The 18,036-nt window shown below is 34.1% G+C and overlaps 1 protein-coding gene across 16 annotated transcripts in view; it reads left to right on the forward strand.

Annotated features, from left to right (window-relative positions):
- LOC125671322 (ankyrin-2-like) overlaps positions 1-18,036 on the forward strand; it is a 117,810-nt gene that overhangs the window by 56,706 nt on the left and 43,068 nt on the right. For 6 of the 16 annotated variants that reach the window (XM_056163563.1, XM_056163577.1, XM_056163578.1 and 3 more), the window contains 10 exons: positions 442-654; positions 1,346-1,536; positions 2,293-2,310; positions 7,377-7,601; positions 11,169-11,323; positions 12,940-13,151; positions 13,753-13,957; positions 14,452-14,472; positions 16,726-16,822; positions 17,592-17,820. In XM_056163563.1, coding sequence (XP_056019538.1) covers positions 442-654; positions 1,346-1,536; positions 2,293-2,310; positions 7,377-7,601; positions 11,169-11,323; positions 12,940-13,151; positions 13,753-13,957; positions 14,452-14,472; positions 16,726-16,822; positions 17,592-17,820 — 1,566 coding nt within the window. Of the gene's footprint in view, positions 1-441; positions 655-1,345; positions 1,537-2,292; positions 2,311-6,250; positions 7,602-11,168; positions 11,324-12,939; positions 13,152-13,752; positions 13,958-14,451; positions 14,473-16,725; positions 16,823-17,591; positions 17,821-18,036 lie in introns of those variants that run through there. The other 10 variants (XM_056163566.1, XM_056163567.1, XM_056163568.1 and 7 more) reach the window with 5 other exon arrangements.

Raw genomic sequence — 18,036 nt, forward strand, 5'->3', positions numbered from 1 at the left:
TCGCGTATATTTAGGAATCTGCAGTGTACGTAGTGATTATCATACAAATTACAATAAACAATACAATTACAATAAACTTTGATGAATCGCTATAGTACACTGTATGTAATGTATATATACCTCCTCTAATGGAATTTCAAGGTCCTTTGGTCAGAAAAAATTGTGAACTTGAAATGACCTTGACATGAAAACAAGAACCACAACACGCCCACTTTTCTGTGTTTTCAAGAAACGTATGCATTCTATAGTTGTTGCATACCAAATATGACATCTCATCGCGTCCAATGAATACGAGAAGAATCCATCATTAAGGTAGCTGGGAACGTAAACAGCTCTCAAAAACCTGAAAGAAAACCAGTTTTGATATACTAATTCACTAGCTACATCTCAGCACGCATGTTTTGACTCTGTGTTTCTCTTTCTGACCTGTTTGACCTCTAGAACACGGCAGCCAATCAATTTACAGAGGATTTCTACCTGCGACAATCCGTAAGATACGGAGCTAATACCAGCAAACGGCCCATCTATCCCGGCTCTGGGTACAAGTCGCATCCAGACAGGCCTACTGAATCTTATGCCGAGTCTTTTAGTGTCGATGGTATAGATTTGAATGACGAATTCAAATATATGCCTGACGATTCAGTTCCTCAACAGGTATATCTAGAATCACATGGGTGCTGTGGGTTCAACTATTCAGAGTCAACTTGAGTTTTCACTTTGAACTGATCAACTAGTACTAATTTTATTATTAAAAAAGGTATTGTGGGTATAGTAGGCTTATTGTGTTGGGGAATTTTATATACTGGTATATAGTTTTAATTAACATATCTTAATCTGCAAAAGGCCTTTGAAATGAATTGTATTGTGAATGTAAACTTAAAACTGCTTTGTAAAGGTAAACGGTATTATATTATGTGTATAATTTTTGTGCATAGGATTTAAAATTAATATCAATTATTGAAAGTGAATTCATTTTAACAAGAGATAAGAAGCTTATCCAGTAACTTGCTTGTAAATTGCACTTGCATATGGAATTTGACTGCAAAACTTGCATTGGATCACCTGAATTGAATGCAGTGAATGTAATGGGAAACATGTGTTTGTTATTATCTATTAACACGGCTTCATTGTGTTGATACTAAGAATGTGATATTTCAGTTTCATGCACATTGCAAATGCCTATTAATTCTAACAGAACTTTTCAGTATCATGTAGACAATAGATAATTCATAGAAAATTGATCAAATAATGCTTGTAGACTTAAAAATATCAAATTAGGCATAAAATCCATATCTGATTTGTCTGGTTGTGGATTTTCATGCTGCGTTATGTTGGATTATTACAGGACTACTGCGAGGCCCAGATTATGACCTCTTCCTACGCTGCCTACACCCACGCAGCGCCCCCTGAGTCTCACCTTGGTCCCGGAATATCTACAGCTGACAAACCACGGGTGGGCTCGTACAGCGGCTCCTCGTTCAGTGCCAGTTTTGACCCAGACAATGTCGCTATTGATCAGACACCAGCATACTCTGGGTAAGTTGTGTTTTACATGGTATGCTGAATTTTGTAGAAGAATTAGCTGAAACTGTTCTCCAAATGATAACAAGATTAGAATAAAATGTATATGCCTTGCTCACACGGGAAGTTTTAATACGAATCAAATCCAATCTTAACTAGGTTTACAGACAGTCTAATTTGGTCTTAATGTATACAAAACTCGTTATGATTTTAGTATTGAATTGTAAATTTACAATTACAAACACATGGATTTCCTACCATTTTCTTTGAAATTACCTAAAATTTGAATTTTTTCAACATCTACCAGCTTCAAAAAGTATATGACAAATGCATCAATCATGATAAAATTGGCTGGGGTTTTTTATGGGGAGGGGGGGTTCCAATGAAAATGTGGTGGGTTTTTTCTCCATTGAAAATGTAAAAAATCACCAATTTTGCTTTGTGACATCATTTATCAGAAGAGGAATTCAATTAGTTTATGATGCATCATGCTTGTCATGTGGACATAGTTCCAGTATTTCAAAGAAAGATTTAAAGCACAACCATGTGACCAAGGCATTACTTTACAAGGTACAGTGGTGAGACTGGTATTTCCTTTATCACATAGCTGTTATCTCCCTTTAGAAAATAGTCGTAAAAGCAGAGGGAGTTCTCTGAGAAAAGAGTGATATGAATTGATGTGAAAACAATTTCTTTAATCATAGATATTGTAGAATAGGCAATGTTTTACTGATTTAAAAAACGTATTAATTTTTACCTTTCATGCTTCAGACGACTGAAATGGAAAAGGTAAAAATATTATAAGTGGTGACCTGTCATTATATTCTGTATGCGCTATCTTACTTTAGTGGCAATATCTGTAATGGCAGTATGAAATCATCACATATCCATTCACAAGCATGTTGTTTAATCATCACCGTATAATTTCATTTCATTTATTTTCCTAGAGAAATTTATCTCTGATACCTCCCTTTTTTTTGGTATTCTTAACTTATGGTTTTCTGGAATTTAGTCATATCACTCATATGATTAACATGTTTCAGATTCTGATAACATTTTTAGCTCACCAGGGGCTTTTTCTGCCATCTGTTTGTCTGTCTGTCATTTACTTTTCACATTATACACTTGCACTCGAGAACGACAGACCGTTTCTAACCAAACTTGGCACAAAACATTTTTGAATGAAAAAGATTCAAATTTGTTCAGATGAAGGGTTGTGCTTAGTAGATTTCTAAATAATGGTATTCTCTAATGAGAATCACATGGCTATTTGTTCTCAATGGAGAGGTATACTGAGCCAGCCATGGTATTCTAAATCGAAAATAAGGTGGTGGTATTTTAGATTTGTTTAATGTAGGATTAGGTGGCTACAAATATTTTCTAGTATCACTACCAGAAATGATAAAAAGTCACATAGAAGTTTCATGTTTATTCATGTCAATGACCTAGAAACCAGACCTTTTAGGTCTGACAGGAGTTTAACACAACAAAAAAATCTATGAAAAATATTAGGTTCACAAGAACATGAAAAATATATTTTTTTGAAATTATCTGTACGATTACTATGAAATCTTCTGAGGAAGTTACTGTCCATGGTAAACGAGGGTTTTTGTGGAGCCAGAGTATAGTAATGGTCAAGTCTTGAGGGGGGGGGGGGGGTTATAGGATTTGAATCACATCAATCCACCGTAGACCTAGCAGCAGAACTACCTTTCTGTGAAAATTTTAGGATAGACCAGAGAGCTACGATCTGCCCACTATAAAATCCTTCAATTTACAACACAACTCTTTTGCATATGATTTAGGTCTTATATTTCTGTGTATTTACTTAGCCATGTTAAAAAGTTTGATATTTCAAAAATTCCTAATATATTTCTTTACTACACTACACTTGTGTCAAAACTGACCTTCATGTATTCAATCTTTATTTAATAAAATTTTGCCTCCTTACATAAGTTGTCTGTCAATTCGAAAGCTGTTGTCTATATTTCAGTACTACTGTTTTTCAACTTCATGATGTTTTAAACACAAATAGATAATATGAAATGAGAAAACAGTAGACCCACAACATGTAAAATAAGTTTTTGAGTGTCGAAAAATAATTGTGGTGTTTTATGAGAACTATTAACTTAATACAATATTCAAACCTATTTCAACCATAAGTTTTGTACCTGAACTGGAATTTCATCCAATATATTAATTATGAAAAATATTTGTTAGATAACCAAGACACAGTTATTTGTAAATGAAAGTTTCTGAAGCATATGAATATGGAGATCAACAGGTCTGAAATCAAAGGTTTTTATGATGGCTGGCTCTGTAGCTCACAGAGAACTACTGTTCTGCAACTCCGTCACCCATAGCATTTTTAAGCATGTTAGCTGTCAGCATGCCTTGTAAATTTATTTCTTAATCAAGTAAATCCAGCTCTAAAATATAAATATTAAGATTTTTTTTAGAAACATGATATTATGAAAACATTTTTTTTTTTAGATCCGTGATTATAAAAATGTATTAAATTTTTTATAGAATCATATGATTATTCAAAATATTTTTTAAGAAACATTTTGACATTTCTTTACTAAGGATATGATTGTAATTAATATATAATTGTTGCTTCCTGGACAGAAATTACTGCTTATATAATCCTATAAATGTTCTTCATTCCTTTCATATTTGTATTATGTCAATCATTTGTATGGTGGATGATTTTATTTATTATTATTATTATTTTTTTTTTTGCTCATATCTAATCGTGATCTTAAAAATAGGAAGGTTTTAGGCAATACAATATATGGAAATAATAAATTTTTCAACAAATGTTATTTGAAACAGTAAGTCTGTGTACATAAAAATATTCTTAAGAATCTGAAGGGGCGCATATAAATACGATACATGGAAATTATTTGCAAGCATCCATCAGTTTGTTGTTGAACAGTTCAAACCGTGGAGCCCTGGGTTAGCTAGCCTAAGGGTAAATGGAAGGGTGTACACTGAATATTACACTAGCAAATTCTTTACAAACCAGGATTGTGGATGCACTCAATAAAAATGTGATGTAAATTTCACCAGGAGTCGTCCAGTGTTAATTAATGAGATTCAGTACTCAGATTTATTACTCCAGGTGAGCTGTGTGACCTATAGACCTCTTGTGGACTAAATCTATTTTCTTAAGCAAGTCTGTTGAAGAAGGAAATGGGTTTTTTATGACCACCTTAATACTGAGACACATCAGTAATGACTTTCTTGCTGTCAGCATCGTCAACTTTTACAGAAAATCATTAATGCATCAGAAGTGAATTATTAGATGGTCATGTTGCAGGGTCAACATGGGGCCTTCATTGAAGTCGTTAAGAAAAAATGATTGTGATCAGACATTTTGATGGCATTACTTCCTAAGGATTTTTTTCGATCAGTTCCATAAATATATTTATTATTTGATAATCTCAGAAATGTGAAATCAAGAAATTTGATAATCTTTGAAATTACCATTTCGAAGATATCAATAATATATTTGAAAAATGATATCAATATATAATTAAGATTACTCTGTTAATAAGATGAAATATGCAGTCATTAATCACACAATGGAATTTTCAGTAGATGCCCACTGTGACAGAGTATTTTATGTTCCACCATAGGTTTTTATCTTTTCAGAGGATATTATTCTCATAAATACATTCTTCAAATATCCACTCTGTCTGGAGCAGAGACCTAGAACCTATGACAATGTGATTGTAAGGTCCTTGGTAAAATGATTTTAGCTAACTTGAGGCACAGTAATATGAAAATTACATTATCTTAAATACAAATGACATTGTTAACAACAAACATTGGAATATATATAGTGTACAGGAAAAATTTCACCCTTATCCAAAATATTGGCAAATATAAATTCATTTATTTACTTTGATGTAACAAAAAGTGGCTTTGAGCAAATTTAAAACTGAGCGACATCATTTTTCATTGCTACTGGGCGTAATTAACACGGGCGAGAATTTCTCTGTATACAATAAGTTGCTTTTACAGAATTGGTCATTTGAATGATAATCATGTTAATGTAATTAATGAATTCATTGCAGTTGCATTACTTTAGCCTGCATGTTCATTTGTGGTTTATCATCACATATTGTTATGCACTTGATAAAATGTATGGGGAAAAACACATATTTTGAAAAATTACACAGATACACCATTTTTGTCACTATTATAGAAATGAAATTTGGAGAAAAATGCAAAGCTGAAAAATGCCGATACTTCTGTTATCATTGCTTGATTCTGAATCTAGACTAATGTTTGGTGACAAAGAACTGGTATATCTGTAGATTGTCTTGTGATATGTGCTGTGCTTTAACTTCTCATCTCTTTTGGATTGCTGTGTCTGGTTTGAATGAAGTGCTCCATATAATAATATCCAAGGCAATGCACAATCTCTCTGTAAACGTTTATGAATACAAGTTACTTCTCTTTATACGTGACCTGTTGCTACAAATTCCATTGTTATCATTCACACCTGCACATTTGTTTTTTTCTACCTGTGTTTGACTTTAACATGATATCAGTTGTGTTGGAACGTCTTTGACTTTGAAAGATGATAATTACATTTATAGAATCAAATGTTAGAAAGCCACTTCTCTCATCATAGACATCACGACACACATTGCACTGTCTATTTTTTTTTTACATATACTTGAAGAATAGAGTAAATGGGGTTAATATGACCGAAAAGGTCTGTAATACTGAATGAAAGATAAAAGTTAGGTATGCACTTGACTGAATGCATTGATCGGGTGTTGGTTGTGTGTATAGAAAGTCGTTGGAAGGGCACATTTTAATATTGTGAGGGACGAGAAGCCTGGTTATGTTTAATTCAATACTACATAGTATTAGGACTTTATTCACTCACAACAATTTCAATGAAAACATCTCATAAATTAGTGAGCTACCTGTCTTCAGTCTTGAAGTGTCAAATACTGATATTGTAAATTATGCTGTCATTGTACCAGTGCTAGGCAGAGTGACTCCTTCTAGAGAAAGATTATTCAGAGGACATAAATGACAGTATCTTTGTTGGTGATTCGTGAGGGGAAAGATTTTTTAAGAGCTGATTTCTGTATACATGAGGCAGTGTTGTCTTCTAACTGTGTCACTAAAGCCCCGGAAGTCTCATTTCCCCCCATTAGAACAGGCCTATAGTTTGTTGTTGAAGTGTTCCTGCATGCAGGATAAATATTTAGTATTGGGATCATTTTCCAGGGGAGCGTGTGTGTTTTTGTGGTCAGTCTGTGTCTGACAACCACGTAGAGTAATTGTCTGAGGAATTAATTAAGTTAAAACACCCTGTGTAAGACACTTGAGAAGATCGTTATCAGCCTGGTATGTAACACAAGTTTACAGCAGACAGGCAGGGGTGCTGGTTTCATTCAGTGCTGCTTCAGACACACATGCTAGCAGAAGATAGCTTGTGCCTCTGCCATCTTGGATGAAACTTTTTTTTTTTGAACAGTGAAGAATGGACTAGATACTGTATTGATTTTTCAGTATATTCAGGGGAGAAGCTTTTCTGTGTTTTCACTGAATTGCAGACTTGTTCAAGGAGAGTGGCAGTCTGACTAGAAGGGTTCTATGCAGTGTATTGTGGATTATTATGCTCCTAATTGAAAAATAACACAGAAAATCAACAAGTGGTTTACCTGTTTTGCTCCTAAAGCTGTATGCGGGGATCTATTTTAAATGCATTCAATGAGCAGTGTTTCAGCAGTAGATATTTAAAGAAAATAACAGTGAAAACTTTTCATTTAAATCGCTGGAGTTCGACCCGCACACATTGTAACAATGACCCTTGTTACTCACAGCTTCCTCATCAGTTTCATGGTGGACGCCAGGGGTGGGGCCATGCGGGGCCGCCGCCACTCTGGGATCAGGATCATTATTCCACCCAACCGGGCCTCCATGCCCACCCGGGTGACTTGCAGGCTCATCAAGAAGGACAAGTTGATTCATCCCATTCCCCTCAACGAGGGAGAGGCCCTGGCCGCCAGGATCATTGAGATGGGACCCGTGGCTACCAAGTTCCTGGGGTAAGTTGTTTGATTCAACTAAACACATTTAATGGAAGTAATGTGATTTATCGTATGACTCCTGGTGAAAGAATTTTTTTTTTTTACCACAGGTGCAAAGGTTAGGAAAATGTTAGATATATACAGAGTTCAGAGAACAACTGTTTGATTTACTCAGAGAGTGTTATTGTGCCCCTATATTTCTATGTGGTAAATAAAAACCACATGAATGTCCTCAATATTCTGATATTGTCACTTTAACCTGCAACAATTTACTAGCTATATACTTCATGTGTTGCATGTCAGCAGGCAAGCTTGCATGCATACATAGTGCCTTATATGCAGCAGTTGTACCTGTAAACAGATGTATTTAAGATGGCACACATGTGTATGCATCAATAGCTTCAACTATGGGTGAAACCAAGTTCAAGAAAATTCATCAATAACAAATTAGTAAGCATGTCCAGGAATCCAATATTGCGTCTTGTGGTGTGGGCTTGATAAATGGGTTATTTTCTTAGTAATTGGTAATAGACAGATTGTATGTAAATTGTGTACCTTTGATGTCAAAGTTCATGTATAGGATTAAACTCAAAACAAGCCATTATTACAACCCAGGCTTTCATAAAAGACGCATGAAAAGAAAAACTATTGCCCAAGGTGCCAGATGATAAAGAGTGGTATTGGAGAAATTAAACTTCAATTACAGATGTTAGATTAGAATCTGTACAGATATTGGACCTGGCTATCAGAAGATAAATCAGCTGTTTTAGGACAGTATGGTGGTGGTCAGTAACTTGGGATATAAAATGATATATTGTTCCTGGGTTCTGATAGGTATCAGAAATCTTTGCTAGTCGGGGTAAGGAGAGGAGTTTTAGTATCCTTCAACAAAAACCTTTCATTGAAAGCATACTGTTTTCAATTTGGAAACAAAGAGTTGGCAGAAGAAGTAGCTTTTTAAAGCTGAAATTACACTGGTGTTAATCTCAGGAATTTGTTAAGAAACGCAGCATTGCTGAGGTGCTGATACTTGAAATATGCTGTACATTTCATTATCAGCCTCTTGTTTGTAATCTCAACAGGGGTCAGAATATTATTTTAAAAAAATTTAGGCTGCATGTGATCTTGTGGCTGATAGTGTAAGGTTTTTTTTGTAAAATACACAAGTTGCTCTGCATTAATATGTGCATGAAGGAAAAGAGAAAGATGTGCATTTCTTGAAAGTTTCCTGACAAAAGTTTGTTTGCCAACAATGTGTCATAAATGATTGGTAGGAAATCCTTGAAAGATAATTGACATTAGCAAAACCCTGTGTTATGTTTGTGAAGAATAACAGTTGGGAAAAAACACCCAAGAAAATAACAAGCAATACAAATTTCTTCAGAACCAGTGGATAGTTGTTGAATTCAGTCCTGAAATTCACACTTCTGTGGTGAAATTGATCACTTGACCCAGAACCTTCTGATTTTTTTCTTTAGTGACCTTCTTTTTAAAGCTAATGGATGACATATCTCTAGACATAGATAAAACCTCTCCTCTCTGACTGTATAGCTAGAAAATAGATTGATGACTGTTTTGTTTGGAGAGAGAGAGGGGGGGTCTTTGTTAGATGGACAATCTGGCTCCATTCCTGGTTTTTGTAGTCATCAGCAAGTCCTTGATTAATCCAAATACATTACTGTGACTGATCACAGTAGTGATAAGCCCTTCAATATTATTGTAAAAGCATTTTAAAAAGTGGAATATTGCAACATCCCACTCACTCTTCCCCCACCTCCAGTAAAGTACACTGTGTGGAAGAAAACACAGAGGATATCGTAGTTCAGAGTTTTCAGTAGTTTAGCCCCAGTTTGTGGTAAACATTCATGTATTTCCAGGATAGACTTTGTGATCAATACTTGTTACATAATACCAGCTGGAATGTGTACAAAAGGCAATTTCTTGGTCTGAAATTACCACTCTGATAGGAAATAGTGATTGAACTGTTGGCAGTGATGCAGGCTAGGGTATTAGGAGGCACATCTGGTATGGATTCAGATACTGATGAATCAGACCGATGATAAGAAACAGTGATAAATAAACATTGATCTCATGACACATGATAGTGTTATGTTTTTATGATTTAAATCAAGCCAATATTTAACTTTATATATACAGTCTACTCCACTTATGTTGAAGTCACGTATATTGAACTACCCATTATATTAAAATGAAAATAAATCCCCAATAACATTATTCGTTGGTTGTATTGAACTTTGGATATAATGAACAATTCAGGTGGGTCCCCTGAATTTCAGTATTTCCGGAGTAGAATGTATGATTGTTGAAAGACCCTATGGTAGTTGGGTGGAACGTTTCGGTGACTTAAAGAGGCATGGACACGATTTGAACTGAAATTTTCAAATTTCATTTTTCCATTTTTATTGTTTACAATGCTTAACTAAAGTTTGAATATCAGTTGTTGAGTTGTGAGATACAGCACTCACAATTCTTTGTTATGTAAACAAGGCTCGTGCCATGTTTTTGTTTACATTAGACTGTTAATAGAAAATAGCGGGTTTAAAACAAAATAAGATGTGCAAATCGTGTTACGAATTCACTTTTAAATTGAAAAAATCTACTTTAAACGAAACTTTTACTGGTTTATTTAACCATGTAAACAAAAACATGGCACAAGACTTTTTTACATATAACAAGGACTTAAATTGTGACCTCTGTGTCTCCCATGTTCCTTGACTACTGACATTCAAATTTTCCCTGATCATTAGTAATACCTTAGTTAAGCATTTTAAACATTAAAAATCAAAAAATAAAATTTGAAAATTTTCAGCTCAAATCGTGTCCATGTCCCTTTAACATTTTCAAGGAGAGTCTTACCCCGTGCGACGGTGTTCCTTTACTGTACTAATTTAAATGCAATATTCTGCATGACAAGAACATTTTTCTTGTACTGAATTCTCTTAGATAGGTTGAAAAACAATTTCATCCAATTTTAAATTTAACCTATTAAACCATTCACTACTGCTTTAGAGTAATAAAACTTGACATAAAGATTTTACCCAGGATTGGAATTTCACCCATTTGAAATCTTTCTAGCATGAGTACAAGTATTCTTTGAATCATGATTTTGAAATCTCCTAAAACAGTTAATCTATGTTATGAATCAGTCATACTTTGAGTGGAATTGTTCTTTAACTGTAATTCATTTATGTAAAAGTTATCTCTTTTGTCAAAGGGACATTTTTATGCTTCAATATAAGTACATGAATGTATTATTTGTTTTAATTAGAGTAAATGCATTGAAAATCATGTTTTTGAAAGTTTGATATTTCTAATGTTCAAATTGAAAGTATGGTGACTTTAGCTACATAATTTTACATATCTCCATACCCTGTTTACATTCTTTTGACTGCTTAGCATAGTTACTATTCCTTGATGTATGTTAGAGTTAAGAAAAATCTTTGTTTTGTCAGTGTCCATCCAATCGTCTATTCCATGAGGATGAAAATTGTCATTAAAAAAAACTTGAGACCTTAAAATACATAATTGCATGTATTTAAATGCTGTGTTTTTACTATTTTCCAGACGAATTGTCATCGAGATACCACACTTTGCATCCCTACGTGGTAAAGAACGTGAAATAAAGATTCTGAGAAGCAACAATGGAGAGAAGTGGGAGGAGCACTCAGTGGTTGCTACTGACGATGCCGTGCAGAAAGCTCTGCACGAGAGCATGGAGGGTAAGTAAACTCTTGGGGGGGGGGGGGGGGGCATTTTACAAAGTAACTTAACTTATGATTTATTCCATTTATTGTAAGATCATTCACTCCTATGCAAAATAGTTAAAAAAAAAAAAAACCATAATGCTAAAAATTAAGCCTTGATCAGAAAAGTTTTAATTCATTCATCAAACTATTAAGTGTGTAATACCATTTAAGACTTGTGACTTTGTCGTAAGTTGTTTTGTAAAACGAACCCCTGAATGTTACATACAAGTTAGAGTGAAACGACTACGCGTGACCAGTGATTGAAATTAGCATCGGCCATGCGCCAACATACACATTGAAGGACTCGCAAATAGTACACTTAAATGGGTCCTTCTCATAATTTTGGGTTGGCGCGGTGGCCGGGAATAAAACTTTACAACGTGCGTTGGTTTATGCATTTAGATTACCTAATTTATATCTATCCAGCATTTTAATTGGATTTGTTGAAATAAATGAACCAATGAGCGTCTTTAAACATGTTAAAAGAAATTACGTATGAAATTGGTAAAGCTAGTTAATTGTATCATGATAGAATCAATCGTGCTATTCATACGTATCTAAACAGTATTTTAAATTAAAATCTAAATGAATTTAAACTATTCATGACCATTTAAAACTCTATTTATATCACTTATGATGTTTGACTGTTTCATACTGTAAATGCTTGTGAGTTGTGACAGACACCCTTCATTAAATGAACTTATTTTACCCAATCTGGTAGCTAGGGAAAACAATGTGATGGGTAATTTTTGGGCCAACACTGCCTTGGAAGGACTCATGTTGCTGTGGAGCCTTTGGTCCCATTGGAAATAATTTTGAATTTCGAACACTGCGCGTGACCAGTGGCATTATTGATTAATCAAATTCCTGGAATGTCTGAAAAATGTCTGCAATAAATATAATTAATAAACCAAAAAATTATTTTTCACTGACTGTTTAAAATATTTCGTGATTTTTTTGTGTTAATGAAATGTTGAAATTGTGTGAGAAATAAACACATGATCATGACAATTCCATAAAATGAAGACCTTTGAACTATTTTAAATTCCATGGTACTTATGCACATTTCTTATTTTATAAAGTGCTTTTTGGAGTTGTGTTTCATATTATCAACTGTTTAAGAAAAACAATTAATTTTCACAAAAATTGTTAGAAATTTTATAACCAAGGACCCTAGAATTCAATTGATTGAAGAAAATGATTATTTTACAATTGAAATGTTTTGTTTATTGCTGGTTGTTTAAGTGTGTACCAATTTTGATAAACATTTCGCCCTTACATACGAGTGAAAACATTGCATGAAAAGAGAATTTGAAGGAGGATGCAGAGACATTGCCAAGACGCTCAGAATTACACTAAGGCTAATGGAGAAAAGAGATGTAAAGGCACAATGATATCATGTCTGAATTCTCAGAACAAAAATTTCACGACAATTATTAGTACTTTTATGGTGCATGTATTTGTAAACTTTAGCATTTTTCTTGTTCCAGATCTAGAAATATATACATGTATTTTGTTTCAAACAGAACTTTTATAGAATGTGATTTTCAGGGGTATGAGGCTAATTACAAATTAAACTGTATTTGAAGATCTGGATTATGAGGATGAACTAGCTGGCAAAAGAGTAACCCGCATTCTGACAGATGACTTCCCACGATACTTTGCTTTGGTCACCAAGGTGAAGGAGGAGAAACAGTGGGTGGATGAGAAAGGTTTGATAATCAGCTCCACCGTGGTGCCTCAAGTCCAGGCTGTCTTCCCAGAGGGCGCTGTCAACAAGAAAATCAAAGTCGGCCTGCAGGTCTCTGCTCCCCATAAGATATTTTTTCATTTCTTAACAAATTATGAATAAAATGCTAATTTCAATGCAAAGGAAAATGCTAAAATAATATTAACACACCACATGATAAATTTATAATAATAATTTCAACTTCTTGCCCATACACTTAAAACAAAGTGAAAGGGTTGATATGCTTTTTTAGTCAAATTTGAAGTGTTTATTTTCCATAGCCAACGGGGCAGGCCAGGCTAGTCTATTGGCAAACTGACATTTTCTAACCCTAAATGTAGCACACCCTTTGACTCTGCTTAAGTGTAGTGGTACATGGTGTATTTATATTGTGTATTCATGTGGACTAAATGGATTCCTGAAACTTATTTGGAAAATTCATCAATCACCCTCAAAATTTATCGCTGCTTTTGTACTCACTTTTTCACCCAACGGCTTCTGAATATTGCAAACAGACATGATTATGGTCTTAATATTTTCATTTAGTTCCAAGAAAGATAATCCATGTGTTAAATATTTGTTGTTAAGGAAAATGATAGTCATAGCAGCGGGTTTAATGCTCTACCAGCGATTACAACTTTTGAACAAATGCTCTTTCCTGATTGGATAACAGGCACAGCCAATCTCCCCAGACATTGTTTCCAAACTTCTTGGAAACCGAGTTGCTGTCAGCCCCATTGTGACTGTAGAACCAAGACGCCGCAAATTCCACAAAAACATCGTACTGACCATCCCAGTACCCAAGGCTGCTCAGAAAGGCATGATTAATCAGTACGGGAACGAGGCTCCAACGCTGCGTGTTCTGTATAGCATTTCTGGTGAGTAATTCCGCAGTTTGAGATAATGAAATTGGATATTGACAAAGCTTCAGTTGCACAAACAGCATAATAAAATTTTGATGATTGGATATACTATATAAATGTCAAAAGCTAAAACTTGCAGTGTTCGTTTAAGTAATGTAAAGTTTAGTAGGAAGATTATTTGTTTTCCCAAATATTGTAAGAGAATCCCGCATGATGTATAATTATTTGCCTGCTTTTCTGTGGTATATATATATCTTGTAAAATTTTATGATAAATGCTTTATCACTCAACTGAAATACTTTTATTAGTATTCAGAAATAAGCTGATAATTATAGATGCAGTATTTGGTGGTTGTGTGAAATATTTTTAAGTACGCTAATTTTTTATGTGGAACACAAGCTTAAATTATAGGTGATAAGGCATACAAATAAATATGCCTTATTTCTGTTATGATATGAAAATGTCCATTGCCTGACCTTTGTCTTTCTTTATGCTTACCGAAACTCTAGGCTCCACCAATGCCCTGCGAGGTAAATGCCTGTACATGATATGACAATGTGCCTTATTTTAGTAGCACTTTTCATTTGCAAAACGACCTTGCTATGGTATGAAAATTGTACACACATTCATTTATGGTTTTGAAATATTGGGCATATGTGTTTATATATCATTAAAAGTATTTAAAAAAAAGAACTCTGGACTTTGAACCTTAATTTCTCCCTATTATTGTATATGGATGATGAGTATTTGAACCTATTTCCCATTCTTTAAAAGGTCAAGATCTAGCATATGGTTTCAGACAAGCTATTTTCCTACTTTAAGCTGCCTTGTGGTATTTTAATGCAGCATATACTAGATATTGTACCATCCAAAATTTGATGGAATCTATGTCTGAATTAATAATACAATTTGTGTAGACCTGCAAGCATTCTAGAACTTGCCTTGTGGTTCTCTGGGCTGCAAAGCTAGCATGAAAATTAACATCTGATGGTATTTATTTGAAATTTTAAAGTTGTTGAGAAACTGCATTTTGCAGAAATTTGTGTAGGAATTTTATTTAGTTACTAGGTCTTGACTTTAAATCACCCCCTGGCTTGACCACCCACAAATATTTACTCAGTGACTGAAGGACACCATTTTGACAACCATCTCAAACTTCTTTTGTCCACTTTCATGTGAAGAGTTGTACATGTATGTGTATGGTGACATGGCTCTCGATTCAGTTGAATTGCATTTTCATTTCAGTGTTGTAAACATATGGCTTTCACATTTTGAAAGTTGTATTTTGAAATGCTTTTGGAAAAACTTTTTTAAGTAGTCAATACTGCTTTTTAGATAATTGGTAATAAAGCAATAGACTAAGATTTAAGCTGCCAATGTTGTGTGTTTATCAATTAAAAAAAAGAAAAAAGAAAGTAATTGTAGCAAATTTATTAACAAGGTGTAAAAATATTGTAATGATATGGTACTTGTATTAGCATGAAACTGTATAATACATAGAGATCTATTGTTTTACTCATTAGCTGCATTAAATAAGGAAAGAAGGGAGAAGTCTGCAAGTAATGGAATATTTATAGTATCAACCTCTACTGAGAGAAAACTGTCTGTCGTGGATGATCAAAGCATGCTTGAAATCCAACGAGCACAATCTGATCAGATCTGTTTCACTACCAAAAAAAAAATTACATTCAAGTTTATGCTTTTTATGGCTGAATGTACCAGATTTTTACAGAATTCTCTAGATTCAAAATCTACATCAACCCACTGGCTCTCGGCCCCTAGGTCTTTTGTGTGGTTCACAAGTGATTCGATTTTATGTCAAAGTTTAACTTGGAATTGGTCAAAAACAGTATGCATTATGTGAATTAATAGTACATGTACGAGAAAATGCTGGAATTTTCCAATATGTAGAGGAATGTGGCATCATATTTATGGAGAAATTCGAAAGCCTTACTCTAGTTATTTAAATACATGTAACTGTCACAATTTGTGCATGTTCGACTGGTACATCAAGCATGAAAAGTATACTCACAAGACAGTACTTTCAAGTTCAATAGAAAACACTGATTTAACACCAGATCTTCTATATAAAATCACAGTGTACAAAACATGAGATTCTCTCAGATGTCAAATTATTAATTTTAGATGTACATTTTACTAACTCAGATATCTATAACTGTAGAATAATGAACTCACAGTTTGAAATATGTCAATATTAACACAAAATCACTAGATTTGTTTGTACCTTGTAGTTTGGTAGTCATGTGTGTTAGTAACACTTTAGAGTTTCATATTATTGTGAAATATTGGACTGTAATACAGCAGTAATTCTATTATGACTAATACAACAATGTCAACTTTAACAAGTAATAATTGTCATATTATCAGCATGATATTTCAAAGACCCTTTCAATGCTGTATTGCATTCTGTAGAATAAAATTTTCAGAGGAAATAACGATATGCAAGTTTTTGTGTGGTAGTGTAGATGACACATAGGGTACATATCTTTCCTTCTCTGTATATCACACACGATTTTTCCATGTATTGTAGCGTCATGATATCGATTAGATCCCAGTAGTTCAATCGTAGTATAATTTTGTAGATCAGGTTAAAAAAAGTAGCTGCAACAATCCAAAGAAATTTTTGTGTCCGACTACCTTATAGAAATCTTGTAACCATTTACATGTTACATAGCGAAGTGCATACTATAGAGTAGATGTGTATGATATTTATGTTCTGTGTGTGTGCGAGTTTTCAGAGTTTATGTTTTGGTTACTTTCAGAAGGGACCGAGTCTGCTGTGTGGGATGACCTGACTGATCAGACCGAGCTCAAGTTTACAGAGGACTGTGTGTCCTTCACCACCAGGGTGTCTGGAAGGTACTGTCGAACGGACTCGATCGATTTTTATGTCAGCTCATGTAAATGACTGTAGATTCCTTATTTAATGCAAGTTACTTAATGTGGCGATATGACTCATATGTCAAATCGTGTGAACATGAATTTGTGAGTTGTCTGTTAATCCAGAGTTCTTACATGTATTATATCTACAGAAAATAAAAGTGAGAAATTTTATTTTGCAAGAGATGCCTCTTACGAAATAACGTGATAGTTCCTCGAGTATATTTAGGAATCTACAATACTGCTGGGCATGTTTGTTTCCGCTTTGTTGTCTGTTTTACATTTAGCTCATTTTTCTGTACATTACATAAGATTCTTCATACACAAATACATTTTCGATAAGTTCGTGATATCTACACCAAATTTTTGACCTTGACTTTCCATATGACCTTCAGCTCTCACCTTTCTGGATTTAGTTTGTTTCCAACTAGCCTATTTAAGATATCTTCAACAGATTTAATACATTGATAATTCACAGTAAGAGCATGACAACTTTGCCTAATTTTTCCCCCCATGATCTCCTGTATAGCATTGATCTCATATTTCAGAATTTTGCATTTAGCTCATATTTGAATAGTGCAACTGGACATTCGTGACTGAAGGACAAATTCATATATATCTGTATTTTATCTTTAGTATAGAAAGATTTAGCAGAGATTAAAAGATTCTTAAATACAGATAAGCCAGAAATGAAGTTTCATGTTGTTAAGCTGTACAGCTTTACAAATTTTTATTACAATGTTTGCAGATTCTGGTTGATGGATTGTCAGAACGTTGCTGATGCTTGCCGATTTGCCACAGAGCTTTACAAGGATGCTATTGTAGTTCCCTACATGGCTCGTTTTGTTGTGTTTGCCAAGCGAACTGGAGAAGAGGAGGGAAAGCTGCGCATGTTCTGCATGACAGATGACCGCATCGACAAAACCCTCGAGAAGCAGGAACATTTCGGAGAAGTGGCCAGAAGTCGAGATGTAGAGGTAAGGAAAACTGTAGGTGTTAGGGAGTCGATCTGACAATATCTGCATTCAATGCTATTACATGAATGTAGTTATAAATTATCAAAAACAGGCACTAAAATTATTTTTAATGTCAGTTGACAATACTTTGGAACTCTGCCAGACAATAATATTGCAAGACAATTAATATTTTGCTTTGATCACTTTGAAAAATTATTAGATAGAAAATTTATGTTT

This window comes from Ostrea edulis, chromosome 4 (genome assembly GCF_947568905.1).
Source record: "Ostrea edulis chromosome 4, xbOstEdul1.1, whole genome shotgun sequence".
NCBI lineage: Eukaryota > Metazoa > Mollusca > Bivalvia > Ostreida > Ostreidae > Ostrea > Ostrea edulis.